This window comes from Myxocyprinus asiaticus, chromosome 21, assembly GCF_019703515.2.
Source record: "Myxocyprinus asiaticus isolate MX2 ecotype Aquarium Trade chromosome 21, UBuf_Myxa_2, whole genome shotgun sequence".
Classification (NCBI taxonomy): domain Eukaryota; kingdom Metazoa; phylum Chordata; class Actinopteri; order Cypriniformes; family Catostomidae; genus Myxocyprinus; species Myxocyprinus asiaticus.
The window spans coordinates 26,754,164-26,774,923 of record NC_059364.1 but is presented as its reverse complement, the minus strand read 5'-3'; the positions used below and the strand labels follow the sequence as shown (position 1 = coordinate 26,774,923).

Sequence of the window (20,760 nt, the reverse complement as noted above, 5' to 3'; positions counted from 1 at the left end):
CATGTGATATTTTTTTGTCTCACACACACACATTTTGGTACAATTGTATGATGTATGATCTATAGGCGGGCAATTTTTTTAGGTGAATTCTTGGTCTTTTTTTAAATTTTTTTATAGGTAACCCATTCAGTGGTTAAGAAAAGATAGCTACAGTATGTACAGTGGTGTGAAAAAGTGTTTGCTCCTTCCTGATTTCTTATTTTTTTGCATGTTTTTCACACTTAAATGTTTCAGATCATCAAACAAGTTTAAATATTAGTCAAAGATAACACAAGTAAACACAAAATGCAGTTTTAAATGAAGGTTGTTATTATTAAGGGAAAACAAAATCCAAACCTACATGGCCCTGTGTGAAAAAGTGTTTGCCCCACCTGTTAAAACATAACTTAACTGTGGTTTATCACACCTGAGTTCAATTTCTCTAGCCACACCCAGGCCTGATTACTGCCACACCTGTTCTCAATCAAGAAATCACTTAAATAGGACCTGCCTGACAAAGTGAAGTAGACCAAAAGATCTTCAAAAGCTAGACATCCTGCCGAGATCCAAAGAAATTCAGGAACAAATGAGAAAGAAAGTAATTGAGATCTATCAGTCTGGAAAAGGTTATAAAGCCATTTCTAAAGCTTTGGGACTCCAGAGAACCACAGTGAGAGCTATTATCCACAAATGGCGAAAACATGGAACAGTGGTGAACCTTCCCAGGAGTGGCCGGCCGACCAAAATTACCCCAAGAGCGCAGCGACGACTCATCCAAGAGGTCACAAAAGACCCCACAACAACATCCAAAGAACTGCAGGCCTCACTTGCCTCAGTTAAGGTCAGTGTTCATGACTCCACCATAAGAAAGAGACTGGGCAAAAATGGCCTGCATGGCAGAGTTCCAAGACGAAAACCACTGCTGAGCAAAAAGAACATTAAGGCTCGTCTCATTTTTGCCAGAAAACATCTTGATGATCCCCAAGACTTTTGGGAAAATACTCTGTGGACTGACGAGACAAAAGTTGAACTTTTTGGAAGGTGTGTGTCCCATTACATTTGGCGTAAAAGTAACACCGCATTTCAGAAAAAGAACATCATACCAACAGTAAAATATGGTGGTGGTAGTGTGATGGTCAGGGGCTTTTTTGCTGCTTCAGGACCTGGAAGACTTGCTGTGATAAATGGTACCATGAATTCTGCTGTCTACCAAAAAATCCTGAAGGAGAATGTCCGGCCATCTGTTCGTGACCTCAAGCTGAAGTGAACTTGGGTTCTGCAGCAGGACAATGATCCAAAACACACCAGCAAGTCCACCTCTGAATGGCTGAAGAAAAACAAAATGAAGACTTTGGAGTGGCCTAGTCAAAGTCCTGACCTGAATCCTATTGAGATGCTGTGGCATGACCTTAAAAAGGCAGTTTATGCTCGAAAACCCTCCAATGTGGCTGAATTACAACAATTCTGCAAAGATGAATGGGCCAAAATTCCTCCACAGCGCTGTAAAAGACTCATTGCAAGTTATCGCTAACGCTTGATTGCAGTTGTTGCTGCTAAGGGTGGCCCAACCAGTTATTAGGTTTAGGGAGCAATCACTTTTTCATACAGGGCCATGTAGGTTTGGATTTTGTTTTCCCTTAATAATAACAACCTTCATTTAAAAACTGCATTTTGTGTTTACTTGTGTTATCTTTGACTAATTTTAAACTTGTTTGATGATCTGAAACATTTAAGTGCGACAAACATGCAAAAAAATAAGAAATCAGGAAGGGGCAAACACTTTTTCACACCACTGTATGTCTTTGTAGTTACAAAATTAGGAAAATTAATTTCCAAAAATCTAGTGTGACATTTGTGACAGGTCCTAGAATAATATGGATTTGTGCCCAACAAGAAATTTTAAGGGATCATGACATGCCTTTTTTATTATTTTATTATGTTCCTTGAGTTTCACTATTATTAGTTTAGCATAAAATTAGTAACGTTTTTTTGCACAAACAACAGTCAGATATTTGTAAAACAAGATAATTTTCCACTTTTATATTGACCCTCTGTCAAAAACGCTCAGCTTTGGTGCTGCTTCTTCTTTAAGACTTGAGAGTAAATGCCCACTGTTATGATTGGCTCTCTGCTCTTGACTGACCTGCTCTCTCTACTTGCCAGCTCACTGCTGACTGCTACTGGGTGGGCTACAAAAGTGATAAGGTAAAGTAGGCATTCATGTATTGTCATGGAGGCAGTCAGATGCAAATGTATACCACAGTGTGACATCACAATGTGGAGGAAGTTGAGAACGAGTCTTTTTAGCAGCTTGTTTAAACAAATGCTCTTTTTGCAGTGAGGAGGAAGTTCTGAAATTACAGTATGTTTTTATAGCACACTGACATCTTATATGTCAAAATATCAAGGAATATTTTATTCTTTATGTCATGAACCCTTCAAAAGTCAAAGCTGCCCCTCATTTTTTTTTATCTCATTTATCACACCTACAGACCTTTTGTCATAATATATATAGTAATAATATATAATAAATGAATAATAGAGCAGCTTAATTTATTTGTATAATGCCACTTGTTCTCACATGTTCTCACAAGTTTCTTGTATTGCTCTCACAGCTGTAAAATTTAATTAATTTTCCTCAAATGTTATCACAGCTGTTTGAATTCTGAAACAGAAAATATGTCTAACCTCAAGTGATGTGCTGAGCTCATCTGAGTCCAAGAAGGCTAAAATATTAATCAGCATGCAGTGCAGTGGATGTCATTAGTAGGAGTCTTGTAGTTGCATTTTCCATCTGTGGCTGCCTGAATCAAAGGGAGGAAAGTTAACGATTATTCACAGAGGGATTTGACATAGTCCTGCACTGGTTACCATATGATTGAGATAAATTACCTGTTGCTCCCAAATTATTGGTGCAATTATCATAATTAGAGACTTAAGTTTATTGATCGTATTTACCACAATTGCATATTTAAAGAATGTGAAAAACGATTCCCTTTTCACAACTAAGTGATGGAATTGCATAGATATCCAAATACAGCATCAAATAATCCAGCTGTGTTTTAAGTGGCAATAGTGACAATATATCTACACTCATGTGCATTTAAATATATTCTGAAATGTAATGTATTAATCATTTAATATTTGTACGACTTTAGAGACATACAAATGTTTACAAATATTTTAAGGTATTGCCGAAGCCTTTACAAGAGTACCACTGACGTGACCAAATTCAATACTTGGACACAATCCCATAGTGGGAATTTTTTACTAAACGACGGAGACACAGTTCACTTTTTCGACCTCAAAGCTTATAAAAGGCATTCATTTTCATTTAAAAACATGTACAAAAAAAAACAACAACACCAGTATCGGATGTAAATGTAAAGTATCGATATTTCAGACTCCGCTCATGCCTAACATACAATGCAATCAATGTAAAATGTGTTCTAAACATATTATCCTTGTCAGGCACAAACAAAGGACAACAGTTGCCCAAGCAACCATTATTTGTTAGTGTGTTCTGTGCACCATCTATACTGTACAAAGTAAAATATTCACTTTTATGAGGAAATACATTTTGGCATGTCAGACTCAGAGAGACGGATATTTTGAGAGGATTGATTATATCTTTGAAAGTTCGGGGAATAATAGCAGGCTCAGAATGAAAGAACAGAGAAATTAACATAACCCATCTGTTATAACCTCCCCATCACTCTCTCCTCTTTGAGAAATGATACCTGGAAGAGAAATTATATGTGAAATGATACCTGAAAGAGAATGAGGTAATGTGTTGGGCTCAGAATGTAAAGAGTGGATGAGTTAATACATCCCACCTCTCTCTCTCTTTTTCTGTGTCTAAGGGTTTTCAGTCACTTAATTATGGTGAGGGTGGACATATAATGGCACATATGTAATTGGATAATAAGTCAATTTGTAAAACATAAAAAGCATGATGAAGAATAAGTATTGAAATCAAGAGAGAAAATCGGATGACGTGTGATTAGTTTCACAAGGTTTTGCACTCTCATTCATTGATCATTTATGTGAGTTAGTGGTCCTATTTGAATCTATGGATAATCTGTTGGATCTATATTGCTTTGGGTGGCCATGATGACTTTGCCATGTTATTCTGAAGTAGGAGGTTGTTAATATTCCTTTAAATCTGACCTTGTGAAGCTAGTGTGTTGGTTTTTATTTCTTGTCACACTCAAATCATGTAGGCCACGCATTCATTATCCCCGTTCCGATGTGAAGTTTGTGGCACCCTCTTGTAAAGTCTAAGTATAATCTGATTGATTGCCTATTAAAAGTTGTGAAGGGAGGCGTGATTTACTCCTTCATGTGAGAATTGACAGCTGCTATATTTCACTCTTAATAGTGTCCATTTAGGCTTATCAATTGTCCTGTGCTATCCATCGCCAAGAAAAGCATCTATTACTTTACTTTTTTCAGCGAAACACTTTCATGACTTGATTTCCAACTGTGTTGTTGAGATAACAGTGTTTCCTGGCAGTTACACAGTAATTGTTTCACATTGCAAACTAGCATTTTGGAAAATTAAGCATGCACTTGAGCAACGAGCCATGTTTTATTCTCTTATTCTTAGTTTCCTCTGTTTCAATAGCAAATATTTATCTGTACACTGCATTCATTGCCAATGTTCCTCTGTAGACATTTTTAAATATGTGCTATGATCATGCTTTTTTATAACAGAGAATATTTGCTCATGTCTTTTACTTTTTTTTCCATCCATACTTTGTTTTTTGTTTTTTCATCCCAACAGAGAGCAAGGAGGTGCACACAAGACAAGTGATGTCTATCACATGTATTGCCATGGGGATCAGCTTTCTAGGCACCCTCTGTATGGCTCTCTACTGTCGGAACAAGTAAGTGGACCTCAAAGCATGAGCTTTTCCCCTGGGCATATCATCTGAAAAAAGGGGCATACTATATAAAGCTAGAGGAAAGAGCTACTGCTATGGAAACCCAAAAACACAATGACTGGAGGAGGGGACATAATTCTTTTCAGTAACGCTTTAGAATACTGTTTCATACTTAATAGTAACTATGCAGGAATTAATGCAGGACAAATGAGTAGTACTACATTAACACTTTCAGTTACAGTCACTACTATTAACTAATATAGAAACACAATTAACTAATCAGTAAGTTATAGCGATCTGATGACTGTGGTAGTTCACTGTTAGCTAATCAATATTTACTGAATTTTATTTGCCTCACTGTGAACTATTAACTATTATTTGGGGTATCCTTTGTAATCATTAATAAATAACTTGTGCATGTTACATAGTACATAATGAGCTTTTCTCAATAATGACTTAGAATAGAAAAGTGAAAATCTTGGTTAACCCTTAGTAATGAGTCAAGTGTTACCACATCCATATGAAGGAATTACAAATGATTTGGAATAATATTCTAAAGTGAAAATCATGATATTGCATTACTAATGAATGAGATCTTATTGTGTCCTTCCTTATGAGTTACTGGTTATCTTGAACAGTATTATAAAGTTAAAACACAATATAAACTATAAATATTAACTGAGGTCGTACTAGCCAGTTAATAGTGAATACTCAAGTATTTGGTTCTACATTTTATTAATGTATATATTATGTATAATTACTGTATGATATTCAAAAAAGATGGCCCGGTGTGTTTGGCTAGCCATCTGCAACTTACCTGGGTGTTTGTTATAATTTTTTTTTTATCTCTGATTATCCAAAATGCCTCAACTCTCCTGGTTTATGATCATCAAGTACTTTTTAATAATTCTGTTGAAGAAATTATCAAGCAGGACCTGAGTGAACCAAGTACTTGTCTTCCTCCGTTTTTGTCTTCTATACCGATAAGCCTGCGCTGGCTATCGTGCATTCTTCCTGGGAGGAAACAATGCCGAAGACGTGGAAAGCGAGGAGGTGTATCCACTAGATGGAAGTCATACCTGGCATCCCTTGCTGTGTCTCACCCTTACCTTTTTGTCCGCTGATATGAGCTGGATCAGGATCGCTACATTTCATGCCGCTGTCTGGAGCCACTGCACCGGAGGATTTGGCCTGTCCTATTGGAGTTCGTGTCTAACCTCACTCAATTCTATTTGCCTCATCTCCGCATAGGTGGAGTGGATTCACAGAACCTACGTCTGCTGTGTTGTGCATCACAGTCGGTTTGTGATTCGATCTTGATCAAGATGGCTCTGGTTAATTAAAGATCGTTAGTAAATAAGACATTCATATTGAATGATTTCTTCACTTCACGAGGTTTGGATTTTTTATTTGTGACTGAGACTTGGTTCAGTGTTGGAGACTTAAGTCCTTTCTCTGAACTTGTACCACCGGATTGTACTTTTTTAGCACTCCTCACACTATGGGCCGTAGTGGAGGACTTGCGTTAGTTTAAGTTTTGATTGCCGGAGTCTAACCGCTGATGTTTATTTCAGCTTTAAATTACAGTTAATTCAAATTGATCAGGTAAATCCTGTGCTGTGTGTGGTGGTTTATCGACCACCCAAATTTAATAAGGATTTTATTCAAGAGTTTACCTAATTTTTAGGGGGAATTATGCCTAAGTATGACAGACTTTTAATTCTTGGTGATTTTAATATACACATTTGTTGTCCTTCTAATTCCTTGGCTAAAGAATTTTTAAATCTTATTGGTTCTTTTAATCTTGTTCAGTCTGTGACAGGTCCGAAACGTGAGCATGGACACACATTGGATCTTGGTTTTCCTGTGTGTGACATTGAAATTTGTGAGACAGGTTTTTCTGATCACAAGTCTGTTACATTTGGGGTTTCCCTCCCTTGTCAGTCTGTTAAACCATGTGTTTCTACCTGCTGCTTTCGTATGGTGAATCCTGCAGCTACTAATTATTTTTGTATTGCTTATAATAACGTCTCTCATTTTCTTAGTCTTGAAAGCCCACCTCCTAACTTGAGTGCTGAGGAACTACTTACTTTAACTCTACGTGTACTAGTATTCTAGACTCTGTTGCTCCATTGAAGGTCAAGCGTGCTAAACTTAAATCAGAACCATGGTTAAATGATGCCACTCATGCCCTTCGACAGGTTTGTTGGAGAGCAGAGTGCAAATGGAAGAAGGACAAGCTTCAGGTCTCTTGTGACATTTTGAGGGATTCTTTGTCAAAATATCAGAAAATGGTCAAAAGAGCAAAGAACAAATATTTTTCTGATATTATTGAAAAAAACTGTCACAGACCTAGGGTTTTATTTAGTACATTAAATTCTGTTATCAATCCTCCTGCTTCTGGCTGTCTTGATGTATACCTATCAGCTTGTGAAAACTTTCTTAAATATTTTACTGAGAAGATTGCTGCTAATAGATCATCTATTCAACTTACTGCTCTTGATCCTTCAGTCCCATCTACATGCTCTGCTGTCTTTAATCAGTTTGAGCCTATTTCTATCAGAACCCTGGCAGAGATCGTTAAGCATTTGAATCCTACAGCTTGTTTCCAAAATATTCTTCCTACTCGTGTTTTTAAACAGGTTTTTAATATCATTGGTCCGAGTGTTCTCGCTATAATTAGTAGCTGACTAGTCACAGGTTCTGTGCACTTATCTTAAACATGCTATAGTGCAGCCTCTTATCAAAAAAACAAATTTGGATCCCACAGTTCTGTCGAATTATATGCTGATTTCTAAATTGCCTTTTCTTTCAAAAGTTTTGGAGAAAGTTGTTTTCATCCAATTACAGACTTTTTTGGAGAAAAATGCAGTATCTGAATTATATTCCAATCTAGTTTTAGAGCTCAACACAGCACAGAATCAGCACTATTAAAAGTTTTTAATTATATTTTATTAACTGTTGATTCTGGGGTCTCTGCAATCCTTGAATTGTTAGATCTTCATGCAGCCTTCGATACTGTAGATCACGGTATCTTGGTTTCCCGTCTTGAGCACTGTGTTGGAATTCAAGGAGTGGCTCTTCAGTGGTTTAAGTTTTATTTGTCACATAGAAGCTTTGCAGTTAATCTTGGTGAATTTTCATCAACCTCAGCTCCTCTTACCTGTGGGGTCCCTCAAGGGTCCATTCTTGCTCCGCTTTTGTTTTCCCTGTAAATGCTCCCCATAGGATCTATTTTTAAGAAACATGGTGTTTCTTTTCATTGTTATGCAGATGACACACAAATCTATCTGCCACTGCAACAGAACAATAAGAGGATAACTCCTCTTTTAGCTTGTCTAAATGACATAAAAAGCTGGATGTCTTTACATTTTTTAAAGCTCAATGAAAATAAGACTGAGATCATTACATTCGAGCCAACTAATAATCTCGCTTCATTTAATTTTAACCTTTGCGCCCTGGCTCCTTATAGTAAAGCGGTTGTGAAGAACCTGTGTGTATTATTTGACAAAGATTTTTAATTCGATAAGCAAATAAATGCAGTTGTCAAATCCAGCTTTTTGCATTTAAGACTCCTGGACAAAGTTAATCCTTTTCTATCTTTAAAGGACCTTGAGAAAGTTATTCATGCTTGTATCTTATCACGGCTTGACTATTGTAATTCATTATATATAGGAGTTAGCCAGACAGCATTGTCTCATTTACAGGTGGTCTAAAACACGGCTTCTAGGCTGTTGACAGGTACACATAAGCGGGAGCACATTACCCCTATTTTATCTTCACTCGATTGGTTGCCAGTGCGTTTTAGAATAGAGTTTAAGCTTTTAATGTTTGCTTTTCAATCCTTAAATGGGTTAGCACTGCCGTACCTTAAAAACGACACACATCCACTAGGCCTCTTAGGTCCTCTGATCAGCTACAACTGTTCCAAGGTCGAGATTAAAGCATATGGGTGACCATGCCTTTATGGTAGTTGCACCTAAGCTTTAGAACAGTTTACCCCTGCATGTTAGAGCAGCTCCAAATTTATCTGTTTTTAAAACTTGGTTAAAAACACATTTGTTATCTCTGGATTTTTAATCATGAGAGATGAGGCAGGTTGTATGTGTATTTTAAATTTTATATTTGTATATTTGTTTTACTAATTGCTTTTTCATCTTTGTACAGCACATTGGATGACTGTTGTTGTGTTAAATTGTGCTTGATAAATAAATAAAACTAAACAATTAATGTAAACAGATACATAATGTACATACAAAGCAATTACATAAACATTCACACATTTTCAAAACGTATTCTTGTTGGACACATACAGTACAACATCCCTTTATTTAAGGTAAGCCAACTAGTCATGATACTGTACCAGGCACTGGAGACTGGTTGAGTTAGAGTGGTGTTAAGTTCGTAACTGATTTCCGGTTAAAGAGCACATGATGCATATGCATCTCTGATGATGCAATTTCATGCTGACAATAAAAGTTGTCATATAATTGTTCACATTTTAGACACTGGATTTTGAGGAGTTAATGTTGTGATGAGTAATCAACTGGTAGTTCTTTTAATTTACCCATAGTTAGTTAATAGTTCTCAATGAGGCAAAAATAAATAAATAAATAAATATTGATTAGCTAACACTGAAATACCACAGTCATCAGATCAGTATTACTTACTGATTAGTTAATTGTGTTTCTATATTAGTTAATAGTAGTGACTGAAGTGTTAATGTAGTACTACTCATTTGTCCTGCATCAATTCCTGCATAGTTACCTATTAAGTATGAAACAGTATTCTAAAGCTTTACCTTACTGGCTTACAAAAGCTCTACTTGCCACCTTTCCAGGAGGAATGAATTAAAACACTTTTTGGCTGACTTGTTTCTAAGTATTTAATTGAGACACTTATATTCACAATCATTTGGCACAAGAGTCGGGGGAATTTCAACTTTATGGAGCATCCAGTTATCTGCCCATTGTCACTTTTTTCAGTGTACATTAAAACTGCATTTGGGGAAAAATAAATAAATAAATAAAGTAAGGTTCAAAAGTCTGCATCCACTCGTGAAAATGCTCCTATTGTACATTTTTCAAATTTGACATTACAAACTATATTATCAGCATTACAATTTGAGTGAGAAGTACAACTGAAAAATGAACATGAAATTCTTTGTATTTGGAATGTCCCCCATTTCGCCTTAAAGGGATAGTTCACTCAAAATGAAAATTCTCTCATCATATACTCACCCTCATGCCATCCCAGATGTGTATGGCTTTCTTTCTCCTGCTGAACACAAACAAAGATTTTTAGAAGAATATTTCAGCTCTGTAGATCCTTACAATGCAAGTAAATGGTGGCCAGAACTTTGAAGGTCTAAAAAGTATATAAAGACAGCATAAAAGTTATCCATACGACTCCATGTCATCAGAAGCAGTATGATATGTGTGGGTGAGAAATGTATCAATATTTAATGTTGCTTTTTGGACATTTTAAAGTTCTGGACACCATTAACTTGCATTGTATGGACCTACAGAGCTGCAGTATTATTCTAAAAATCTTTGTTTGTGTTTAGCAGAAGAAAGAAAGTCATACACATCTGGGATAGCATGAGGGTGTGTACATGATGAGAGAACTTTTATTTTGGTGTGAACCATCCCTTTAATGTCAGCATGGACTGGCATGGCAAACGTTTGTGCAAAACCTGATGATCCGTGTTATCCCAGCATGATTTGAGAATGTTCTATCGAGCATCTTGTGTGCTTCAATGGAAGCAAGAAAATCTGACCGTTAACATATAAAATATATTATTTGATTAGTGTCCAAAAAAAAAAAAAAAAAAAAAAAATCATTTTACATTGTAAAGTTTCTCTCTTTTTTTTCTTTTTTTTTTTAAAATAAAAAAACATTCCTTTCATTTCTAGGTTAAACTTAGATTTTGAAAGATTTTTAATGTGCACTCAGACTTCTGAACCCCACTGTATGTGTTTGTAAAAAAACACGTAGTCTGATTCATGCCACCTGTGTCCATTTGATGCTCTGAAAGTTGGGTGTGTTTGATTGCAATACGAAGTGAGCAGTAATATCAGCATGGATCAGATCCAGCAAAGTTCCAGTCTGACCTGTCTGGCTATTGACAATATAGCCACATTACACCCTTGAGTTGGGTCAAGCGTATCTGTTAGAGTGGCTGAGGCAGAATGGCCCAGCTATTTTAATTAAACACATGATACAATGTGTGAGCTACCTGACAGTAGGGATATCAAACAATGATGTAGTGGCATTTAAGTGCACTAGTAATTATTTTATTACCCAGTAAAATAACTATGGGCTGTCTTGACAGTCAGAACATGTTTTTACAGGTTATGGATGTACTCAGCCATAATTTGGGGACAAAATTGTTCTTTGGTGACAATTTTGGACATCTTATTTTGGAAAATTGATTCAGAAATGAAGCTAATACTGTTTTATTTTTATTTATTTTTTTAAATTTAAACATGAAGAAAAAAAAAATTGCCTCTGCACGTAAAAATCAGCTTGTGCCTGTTTATGTAAATAAATATCTTTAAAACACCGTTTTAAGCGGTTTAAGCAGCCTTTTCATATTCTAATCACATTATGTTGCCCCCTACAGGAGGCGGAGAGAAAAGCTCCAGGCCCACTTGAAAGAGAGCCGCAGCCAGAAAAACTACAACCTCAACTCTTCCAGCCTGGCCCCCAAACCCAGCCTCAGGCTACAGCAAGGCCATGCAGCTACAGAAAGTAAGCACCTCTGTGACAAATCTCTTTCTCTGCTCATCAGTGATCAGGACCAAGAGCAGCTGACACTTTACAGCTCTCAGCTCACTTCAGCAGTGTCTTTGTCAAAGCTGTTTAGGATGTGTAACTCTCTGAGGACAGCCACACTGATAATAAAATCATGCTAATCCATCATTGAGGGTTTGTGATTACTGGATCATTCTCAGCTCAGAGCCTGTGAGCCAGTCCAGTTTCCTCGACATTGCATATAATGTATTACATTCCCTGCATCCCATTGCAAAATTTTGTTAATATTCATCACATTCTTGAACACTCTGGCCGGCAGATCCATCACAGATAAGCCGATACAGGCTATTTGCATGGCAAACACGATGGCAATTTGAATGTCACTCAAACACAGTGAGATGCTTAATTGCTACAGCAATCACACACTGTCAGTAGACATGTAAATGCCAGCCAATGCAATACAAAAAAGTCCAGTGACAAGGAGTGTCAAGCATATGAAACAAACATGTTTTTCCAACTTGTTTCTTTTCAAATAATAAGAATTACAGTGTACAATGAATATAGATTACCCCTTATATCAATATCTATGAAATCTTTTCTAACTTCAATGAGACATAATAATAGTTTCCTCTCGGACTTCCTTTGTCCTTTACTAAGTAAAACCTTATAGTGGGTGATTTAATTTGACACCTTTTCTTGATGCTCATTTTTGCTGACTTCCTTCAGTGATGCAGGTAATGTATCAGATTTAACATTGTGGGAATACATTGTGTTAAGCTGTATTAAGAGGACATATACTGTACATATATATATATATATATATATATATATATATATATATATATATATATATATATATATATATTTTTTTTTTTTTTATTTTTAAGGTAAACACATTATTTAAAAAAAATTTTTCTTAGATGGAAAACTATATAGAGACTCCGCTGTGAGATCTGTGAGCTCTTGTCATCTATAAGGTTATTGATCTGAGATATTATTCCATCACATTTTAAAGTCAGTCCTAACCTTTGGGGGTCCCTATCAAGATTCCCTATATATACTGAATGCAACTCATTTATTCCCGAGCAATATTTACTTAAGGTTCAGCACACGGCCTATAAACAGACTTGTAACAACACGCAAGTAATAAACAGCTTGTCTTATATAGGACAATATTTTAGTCTTGTCCGTGCCATGTACATGTAAATGTGAATTATTTCTCTCTTGCATTACCCCTGCATATATCCCAAAGGTATTTATTTCTATGTGTAAGAAATTCAATTCAAAACCACTGATATGCAGCTACTGTATATCTGAGGGTCAGCAAGGAATTACAATTCAAACTCTCCCGAACCCTATTTTATGTCAACTAAAATACATTTAGCCCAGAAACTCCTTACTGGCATTTAAAAAAATTGCCATCTACCTTGGGACACATCATGCAAATCATAAATCTCTGAGTCTAGGTGGTGGTCTGGCATATTAGAAGCCCAGCACTATCTTGCAGTTAAATTAAAATATCCATTACACTAACATCCCCCTCTTTGCAGTCTAACAGTCCTTCTGAGAAACTAGTATCCAAGACTGCATGTATTAAGCCTTATGCAACCAATGTTCAAAGCAGGTCCATCAAAAGCCTGTGTTTGCACACGTGTACATACTGTAGACGTGTCAGTGTCACAGTCTGTCTCCATCATGTTCTACAAGGACTCTTATTTTGAAGTTTTCTCCTGCACTACATTTCCCAGAATTCACTGCCCTAATCACTTCCATCTGTTCATCTTCATCCTCACCTGCCTTCCATTCCCTCAATGTGTTTTCTGTGTATAAATAGCCTCTAGTTTTGTTTAGTCCCTGAAGTGTTACGTTTAATAGTTTGTTTCCACTCCAGCGTTTGTTCTACTCCAACGATTATAGTTAAAGGATTTAAAGATTCCACTCCTGCGTCTCATCTTCCACTCCTAGACACTAACACAAAAACATCAATATGTTTTATAAAATAATATAATTAAAAAAATAGATCTGGCTTATTACTTGCTCAGTACTGGCAAAAGTGTGAATCTGATTTTAAAAATAAGAATTTCAGTGAATTTTATTTGTTTTTTATTAACAAATCTATAGTCTTTTTCTCAAACCTTATTTTATTTGATATTTGCCTGTTTACTATGTATATGCATGCTGAATCCAAAAAAACATTTACATAAAGTAAAATGAACAGAATGCATGTACTTTTTAAGACTTTATTTCACTAAGGACTAGCACATTTTGCCTGATTAATACAATAGCTTTAGTCACGTATTGAGACCTGCTTGTTTAAAAGCATTTGCTGGAAATGTAGGTGGCTGTGCTTTGAAAAAGAAAATGCATCTTCAGAGATAAAGATGTTCTTTCAAAATATTTTTGATAGCCCTAAGGCTTTTTTGAGTGTGGTCATAGTGCATCTCTAAGGAAAAATAAATTGACTGCTTTAGTAATTCCATCCATTTCTGTTGCCAGTTACCTGTGTGACACATTTTACAGAAGAAAGTGTTGACCTTAAATTCAGAAATTACCATTTCTCGATTTGAATCAGTCAGACTGCTATCTTTTTAAACCTGTTCTAAGAAATGCTTTTTTAAGACGTTTTGTAGGCTAAATTCTAATGCCAGAATGGGTTTGGGTTTCTAAATATTCTAACCTGGGTAAAAACAAGTTGTTCATTTTATGAATCATACATTACAAAGACAAAATATGAAAATTTTTGCAAACAAGTCCAGTGAGTCATGTATCATGATGTTTTCTTTTCTGATTATTTGGGATGCTTTCTGAATTTAGATAAATCTGTTATTAGTCATAATGTCTTACCACCACTTCCTCCAGCAGTTTGATTTCTAATCACTCTCTGGTTCCATCTCTCCTTCCCACTAACCTGATATTTTTAATAGCACATTAACTGCCATTATGATCAGCATGGCCAAACATGTGAAATCTTTCTGACTTTGACCATGTTAGATACAAAATGGTAGTTTTGCCACTGGTGTTGTGAGTGGGTTGTATTTCACATATGTATCTTCATGTTATTTTCAACCGAGGTTTGAAAAAAAATGTCAAGCTTATTGTATATGTCATTTCTTTGTGGTGGTACTGTCAATATTTCATAAGCACATGACTCTTCCTCCAACCTACTGCCATATCACATATGAAAAAAGTCCTGTGGGCTGGGATGTTATGGTGCATTCAGTGCATAATTTAAAGTTGCACCCAGTCATAATTTGCCAAACAGAAAAAAATAAATAAAATATGTGATTAAAACATGAAAAGGGATTTGTCATGAATGAAATCTGTTTCAGGGAACCTTTGCATACACTATGCTGTATATCCTTTCACATGTTTTAATGTTTTGTTTTGTTTTTTAGCAACCATGAGGAAAAAAGGACAAGTACAAAAATATGGTCTCTTAGGCTACATAAATACAACCTTTTTGCACTGCACAAGTTCTCTCAAACAAGTTCCATAGAAGAAGCTGTTGGGACATTGGATTTAAATAGCCCGAAAGTGCTATATTACCCAATTAGAGTGACGCTAGTGCCCTTCTCTGATCTCCCATCAGCCATCAGTTCTCCTCCTGTAAACTCCTCTCTTTTCTGTTCCACTTGACACTGTGGAGTGAAGGTGGGATAATGGAGGAGATTGAGTATCTCTCTGACATTTAGATCATTCACTGCATTCTGCCTGAAGCAGAAATGGGCTTTTATGAGGAAGACTTTCAAGGTGTGAAATTTAAATTGGATTTGTCTGCAGGTTCCAAAGAGGCCTGTTGGATTATCTGAACATCAGTGGAACTCAGCCACAGGCTCTTTGTCAAGGCCAAAAGTCAGGGGAAGAAGTAGAGCAGAATCCTGGATGAGCTCTTTTGGCAAACTGGATGCATTAAATTATTACTTAAGAAACAATTAGTTACTGTTCTCTAATCTAATTGTACAAGAGGCATTCCAAGAGAGCTGACATTTAGTAAAAGCACTGATATGCTTCACTTTTTGTATCACTATGTTGCTTGTGTTTGTAGCACTTCAAACAGGCTGCCAGTCTGTAGGTTGCTCGGTGACCTGCTTTTTTAAAAGCATTTACTGGAAATGTAGGTGGCTATGATTACCTGCAGCTATGGCAGCATCAGAGTCTTGTGGATATTTATTACAATAGTACTCTTACTTGTTTGATATTGCTTACTGGGGTGACAGCTAATAACATTGCCCACAGAAGATTGCTCATGCAATGTTTAACATCTGTCTCAATTGTTTTGTGTGTTTGTTGTGTTCACAGTATTATAAACCCACAAAGTCCTCCCCACCATATGGAGGCACTGTCCGAGAGTCCAGTTTCACTCAGAACACTGCTGCCTCTTCTCATCCACAGGGCAAACATCCCAGGTATGATCATTTTACTTGTAAGAATAATTTATATTCAAGTTCACATCCACAACAGAGGAGAGATTACAGAATGTTGGAATCACATCTAAGCAATTCTCAATTTCATTGTAAAACACTAAATGGACCTTACATATATGTAATCATTTTTCATGGTTGATTTAACGGAATAACAAGCAATATTTACAATCATTATTGTAATGATGCACCATGAGGACCTCATGCCTCTTAGAAATCTGTCTAAAAGCATTGAAGATAAAAAATTTAATGACATTCATTCCTGTGCACCCACTGATTATTGTACATTTACTGAATAGTATAAATGTATAATAATTATAATAGGTAATAAATACATTAAAGGAATAGTTCACCCGAAAATTCTCTCATGATTGACTCACCTTTAAGCCATCCCAGATGTGTGTCTTTCCTTCTTCAGCAGAACCAAAGTGAAGAGTTTTATAACCACATTTCAGCTCTGTATGTTCATATGCAAGTAAATGGGTACCAGCTGTTTGACGGTTCAAAAGGCATGTTTAGGCAGTTTAAAAGTAATCCACACTACTCCAGTCGATCAATTAATGTCTTCTGAAGCAAATCAATAGGTGTCTGTAACAAATAAATCGATAATTAAAACTTTATTAACTTTTAAAAATGCTTCCTGCTGGCAGTCGCATGATGTAAGCGTGATGGCACATTCATGCGAGAAGTCAGAAGCACACGCTTTGATTACAACAAAGGAACGAACGTCATGTGAGAGTAAGTCATTTCAAACAGCATTCCAGCACTGGCCGGAAGTAACGATTTAAAGTTAAAAAAATTTTAATTTTCGATTTGATCATGGGCAGGCTGAACCACGTCGTGACCTTCCAGCGAGTTATGTAAGGCGTCTCCCGGGTCCCAATAAGGGTGGGAGGAGGCAATTACCCGAGGAAGCTACAGGCAGTTGCCTTTCCTGATTTTTGTTTTAAGTAATTTCCCGCTGAGCACCTGCTAGAATAGTGCTGGGGAAGTGCTCTTCCCTCTCCAGGAGAGGGAAGTACCCAACCACAATCCACATCCACAATCCAATGGGACATCCTCTGTTTGGAGACAGCTTTCCCCTTCTGCTGCCCTCCAAAGCAGACAAAGAGCTTCTCAGAGCGTCTAAAGCTCTTCTTGCAGTCCAGATAGATGCACAGGGTGCGAACTGGACACAGCAATGACAAGGCTGGGTCTTCCTCCTCTGAAGGGAGCACTTGCAGGTTCACCACCTGATCCCGGAAGGGAGTGGTGGGAACTTTGGGCACATAACCGGGCCGGGGTCTCAAGATCACGTGAGAGTGTGCTGGCCCAAAACTCCAGGCATTCGCTGGTGACAGAGAGTGCCTGCAGGTCCCCCACCCTCTTGATAGAAGTGAGCGCCACCAGGAGGGCTGTCTTCAGGGACAAAGTCCTGAGCTCAGCCTGCTCCAGGGGCACAAAGGGGGCTCTCTGTAAGGCAGGTAGGACCACAGAGAGATCCCAAGAGGGAATCAGGCACGGTCTAGGGGGATTCAATCTCCTCGTGCCTTTGAGGAACCTGGTGATCAGGTCGTGCTGTTGAGAGGGTCTCCCATCCAGTGTATTGTGATATACTGCAATAGCAGCCACGTACATCTTCAGGGTAGAGGGAGACAGCCATATCTCCAGTCCCTCTTGTAGAAAGGACAACACAGACCCGACTGCGCATCTCCGAGGATCTTCCCCGTGGGAAGAACACCAATTCACGAAGTGACGCCACTTCAGAGCATACAGCCGCCTCATGGATGGGGCTCTGACCTGAGTGATCGTGTCTACCACCGCTGGCAGAAGGCCTGCTAGGTCCTTCGCGTCCCATCCAGGAGCCAGACGTGGAGATTCCAGAGGTCTGGCCGCAGGTGCCGGAGTGTGCCCTGCCCCTGAGTGAGAAGGTCCTGCCTCAGGGGAATGCGCCAGGGAGGGGCTACTGCCAGGAGCATCAGGTCTGAAAACCAAGTCCGGTTGGGCCAGTATGGTGCAACCATCAGGACTTGTTGCCCATCCTCCCTGACTTTGCACAACATCTGTGCAATGAGGCTCACTGGGGGAAACGCATACTTGTGCAGCCACCGAGGCCAGCTGTGTGCCAAAGTATCCATGCCAAGGGGAGCCTCGGACAGGGAATACCAAAGGGGGCAGTGAGAGGACTCTCGGTAGGCGAACAGGTCCACCTGCACCTCTCCGAATCTCTCCCAAATCAGCTGGACTACACGGGGGTGGAGTCTCCACTCTGCACGGAGCGTTACCTGCCGTGAGAGCACGTCCGGTTGAGGACGCCCTGGAGGTGAGTGGCTCGCAGAGACTTCAACGTCTGCTGACTCCAAAGGAGGAGGCGGTGGGCGAGTTGCGATGTGAGTGTACCCCGCCCTGGCAGTTTATGTACGCCACAGTCGCTGTGTTGTCCATCCAGATCAACACATGCTTGCCCTGAATCAATGGCCAAAGCCTCCGCAGGGCCAGCAATTCTGCCAGCAACTCTAGGCAGTTGATGTGCTATTGCCTGCCCATTGCACACAGTGCCCCAGCCCCAATTCGAGGCATCTGTTGTGACCACGACGTGCCTCGAGATCTGCTCTAAGGGAACCCCTGCCCATAGAAATGCCAGGTCTGACCAAGGACTGAAAGTTTGATGGCACCGAGGCGTGATAGTCACGCGCTGGGTGCCTTGGCGCCATGCCCACCTCGGGACTCGAGTCTGTTTGTTTCACCAGAACCGCTACCTTCTGCATGAAGGTTTTCAGGCAGGCCAGCACCGAATGTGCACGCCCGTTCATAAGGCGTGCCATCAGGGTGACCGAGTCCAACTCCATACCGTGAAAAGAGATGCTCTATGCCGGGGAGAGCTTGCTCTTTTCCCAGTTGACCTTAAGCCCCAGTCGGTCGAGGTGCCAAGGCACAAGGTCCCTGTGCGCACACAATAGATCTCGCGAGTGAGCTAGGATCAGCCAGTCGTGGAGATAATTGAGAATACGAATGTTCTTCTCCCTCAGAGGGGCCAGGGCAGCCTCTGCGACTTTGGTCTCAGACCCGAGGAGACAGGGACAGACTGAAAGGGAGGACCTTGTACTGGTATGCTCAAAGGCAAACTGAAGAAAGGGTCTGTGTTGAGGAAGGAGCGAAACGTGAAAGTACGCGTCCTTCAGGTCGATGGCCACGAACCAATCCTGATGTCGTACAGACTGCGCCGTGGCAGGATGTGTTTGATGGCCTCCGTCTGCTTCTTCACCGTCGAAAACTGATGGGCGAAATCCTCGACAGTGTCACCAAAGAGCCCCCCTTGGGAGATGGGCGCATCGAGAAAGAGGACTTTCTCGACATCACACATCTCTGCAAGGTTGAGCCACAGGTGCCGCTCTTGGACCACCAAGGTGGACATCGTCTGGCCCAGGGGCGGGCACCATGACTTTCGTCACCCGTAGAGCGAAGTCGGTCACGGTACGCAATTCCAGCATAAGCCCTGGGTCGGTCCTACCCTCGTGTAGATCTTTGAGCGAGCGCCTTGGCCAGGTGGACCTGCAGGATGGCCATGGCATGCAGGGTGGAAGCGGCCTGACCCACAGCGTTGTAAGCCTTCGCCACAAGTGACGAAGAAAACTTACACACCTTGGAAGGGAGCCTTGGTCGGTTCCTCCAGGTGGCTGCACCCTGCAGACATAAATACACCGCAACGGCGTGATCTACCTGGAGAAATTTGACATATCATTTAGCCACTCCACCATCGAGGGTAGTTAGGGTGGATGAGCCAGCGAAGCATGTACAGGCAGAGAAAGATGCCTTCCACGACTTCACGAGCTCCTCGTGCACTTCCGGGAAGAAGGGCTCTGGGGCGGGGCGTGGCCGTGAGTCACGCTCCGAGCCCAAAATCCAATCATCTAGCCACAAATGCTTAGGGCAGGGCGGAGGGTTCCACTCCAGCCTAATGTTCACAGCCGCCCAGGCAAGCACGGCTGCCAACTCAGTGTCCGCCTCATCCTGAGCTCTACCACCCGAGAGCGGGAGCTCAGAAGATTCGTCCACTTCTGAAAGCAGAAGCCCACCCTCCGATCCTGCAACCGATAACTCATCCTTGTCGTGAGCCCCGAATGAGATATTAAATCCACCCTGAGGCGGACCGCCTACCTCGCTCATGAACTCTACTGGGCAGAACGAGCGTGCTGGGGGCTGGGAGGTCCACGGGGATTTAGCCGGCGGAAACGCTCCCATATCCACATCCAGATCGCCCGCGGCGCTCGCCGACGCAGCCGCCTGAGTTTCAACGCAGGACGGTCCGGGTCGGGAAGCAGCCGTGGTGGCTCTCTGCTTCACAAAGAAGGAAGAGAGCCATGACCGCAACGTTCTCATGGGTATGTTCTCGCAGTGAGAACCTGACCCCTCCACAAAAGCTGCCTCGGTGTGCTGGCAACCCAGGCACTCGAGACAGATCTCATGGCTGTCTGGTGGGGAGAGATAATGGTCGCACCCAGTAGCACAAAGGTGAAAGGACATCTTTAAAAAGACATCAATCATTTGTGCAAGCTCTTTTAGAGAAAATATACTCTTTTGGAATATACTATCTTAACACCTGTGGACTCAGCCGCCAAAGCACCCAGGGGAAGCACAGCACTCGACCGTGTGAGGGCGACCACTGATATGTGCCATAAATTCCAGCAGCAAGGAATAAGGTGACGGGACGAACACACACACACACACACACACACACA

At 40.0% G+C, this 20,760-nt stretch overlaps 1 protein-coding gene across 1 annotated transcript in view; it reads left to right on the top strand.

Annotated features, from left to right (window-relative positions):
- The window catches only part of LOC127412351 (pro-neuregulin-3, membrane-bound isoform), a 544,136-nt gene that overhangs the window by 504,801 nt on the left and 18,575 nt on the right, over positions 1 to 20,760 (top strand). The window contains 4 exon segments of the mRNA XM_051648631.1: positions 4,766 to 4,868; positions 11,491 to 11,599; positions 11,601 to 11,618; positions 15,921 to 16,027. Of these exon segments, the coding sequence (XP_051504591.1) occupies positions 4,766 to 4,868; positions 11,491 to 11,599; positions 11,601 to 11,618; positions 15,921 to 16,027 (337 nt within the window).